Source organism: Etheostoma spectabile, chromosome 7 (genome assembly GCF_008692095.1).
Source record: "Etheostoma spectabile isolate EspeVRDwgs_2016 chromosome 7, UIUC_Espe_1.0, whole genome shotgun sequence".
NCBI lineage: Eukaryota > Metazoa > Chordata > Actinopteri > Perciformes > Percidae > Etheostoma > Etheostoma spectabile.
In genome coordinates, this window is record NC_045739.1 from 21,586,997 (window position 1) to 21,588,133 (window position 1,137).

General features: G+C 35.7%; 1 protein-coding gene across 2 annotated transcripts in view; it reads left to right on the plus strand.

Moving 5' to 3' along the window:
* LOC116692306 (collagen alpha-1(XX) chain) overlaps positions 1 to 870 on the plus strand; it is a 39,304-nt gene extending 38,434 nt beyond the window's left edge. The window contains exon 42 of one of the 2 annotated variants that reach the window (XM_032520484.1): positions 326 to 870. In XM_032520484.1, coding sequence (XP_032376375.1) covers positions 326 to 354 — 29 coding nt within the window. In that variant the 3' untranslated portion in view covers positions 355 to 870. The remainder of the gene's footprint in view (positions 1 to 325) is intronic. The other variant, XM_032520485.1, reaches the window with a different exon arrangement.
* The last annotated feature ends 267 nt before the right edge of the window (positions 871 to 1,137 follow it).

Sequence of the window (1,137 nt, forward strand, 5' to 3'; positions counted from 1 at the left end):
GCCTGTGTGTAATAACAACAGAGTGAAAACATTGCGGGATTAATACAGTATAAAGTATACATTATTACTATTATTATTATTATTATCATTATTAATAAACCTGTAATTGTTTGTACTCTGTCATTAACAGACAAGTTTGCAAACTCTAACTTGAAGCACTAAAATTGATTTAAAAAAATGAAGTAATTGTTTTTATGATATTTTTTAGGGGGGCTCGAGCCCCCCTAAACAGGGTCTAAAATTGCCAATGTTGCCAACATTGCAAACTACAGTATGAAAATGGTCTTGGTTGTTGACTGTTTTTGTTTGTGCTCTCCTTTTCCAGAAGACCCTTATTATGGCTACCAACCTTGAGTGGATATTAACGAGCAGGCAGCGACGGTAAGGCGACTGGCGTCTGTTTGAAATGACTATGGTTCCTTTGGAGCTGAATGACACACTGGCATTGGAGCTAAAAAAACAAAAAGCCGCACTGAAGAGGTTTGGTGTGTTGATCTTGCCACTGACTGACGCAGAAGCTTCACATGTGTCATCGCATCATGTGTGGGAAAAGGAAAACGAGACAGGAAGGGTCTCTCTCAGTCCTTTTGTTACAAAGTTCTTTGACATAAAAAAGAATCGCTGAGAAAAGAACTACGATTATGTAGGAAGCTTTCTAATGTAGAATAGTGTTTTGATGAACAGATAGCATCATAAAGGAAAGTATTTTCTCATTGAGATCAGTCAAGTGCTGTCTTATACACCATATTCGCACTGAAACCTTTTATTACTATGTTTATGTATTCATGCACTGTATCACACCGAGTAGTTTAGCCATATGTGTTACATTTCTACCTATTTGATTTGTCTTTCTAACCTTAACTGCCTCAAGAATTATGAAAATGCATAATCCATGGTGTAAAAGCTTTTTTTTTTGTCCCATGGTATAAATGAGACTGTGAGAATGTCCTGTTGTCATGTGTATGATAATTTGTATATTGTTTATTATATTTACTGTATACAGTTATTCATGTATGATATTTTATACTGTATCTATTCGTACTGAAATTCCTGTTTATATTGTTATGGTTTCAAGGGGTATTGGGTGATAAATGTGTGTGTGTGTGTGTGTGTGTGTGTGTGTGTGTGTGTGTGTGT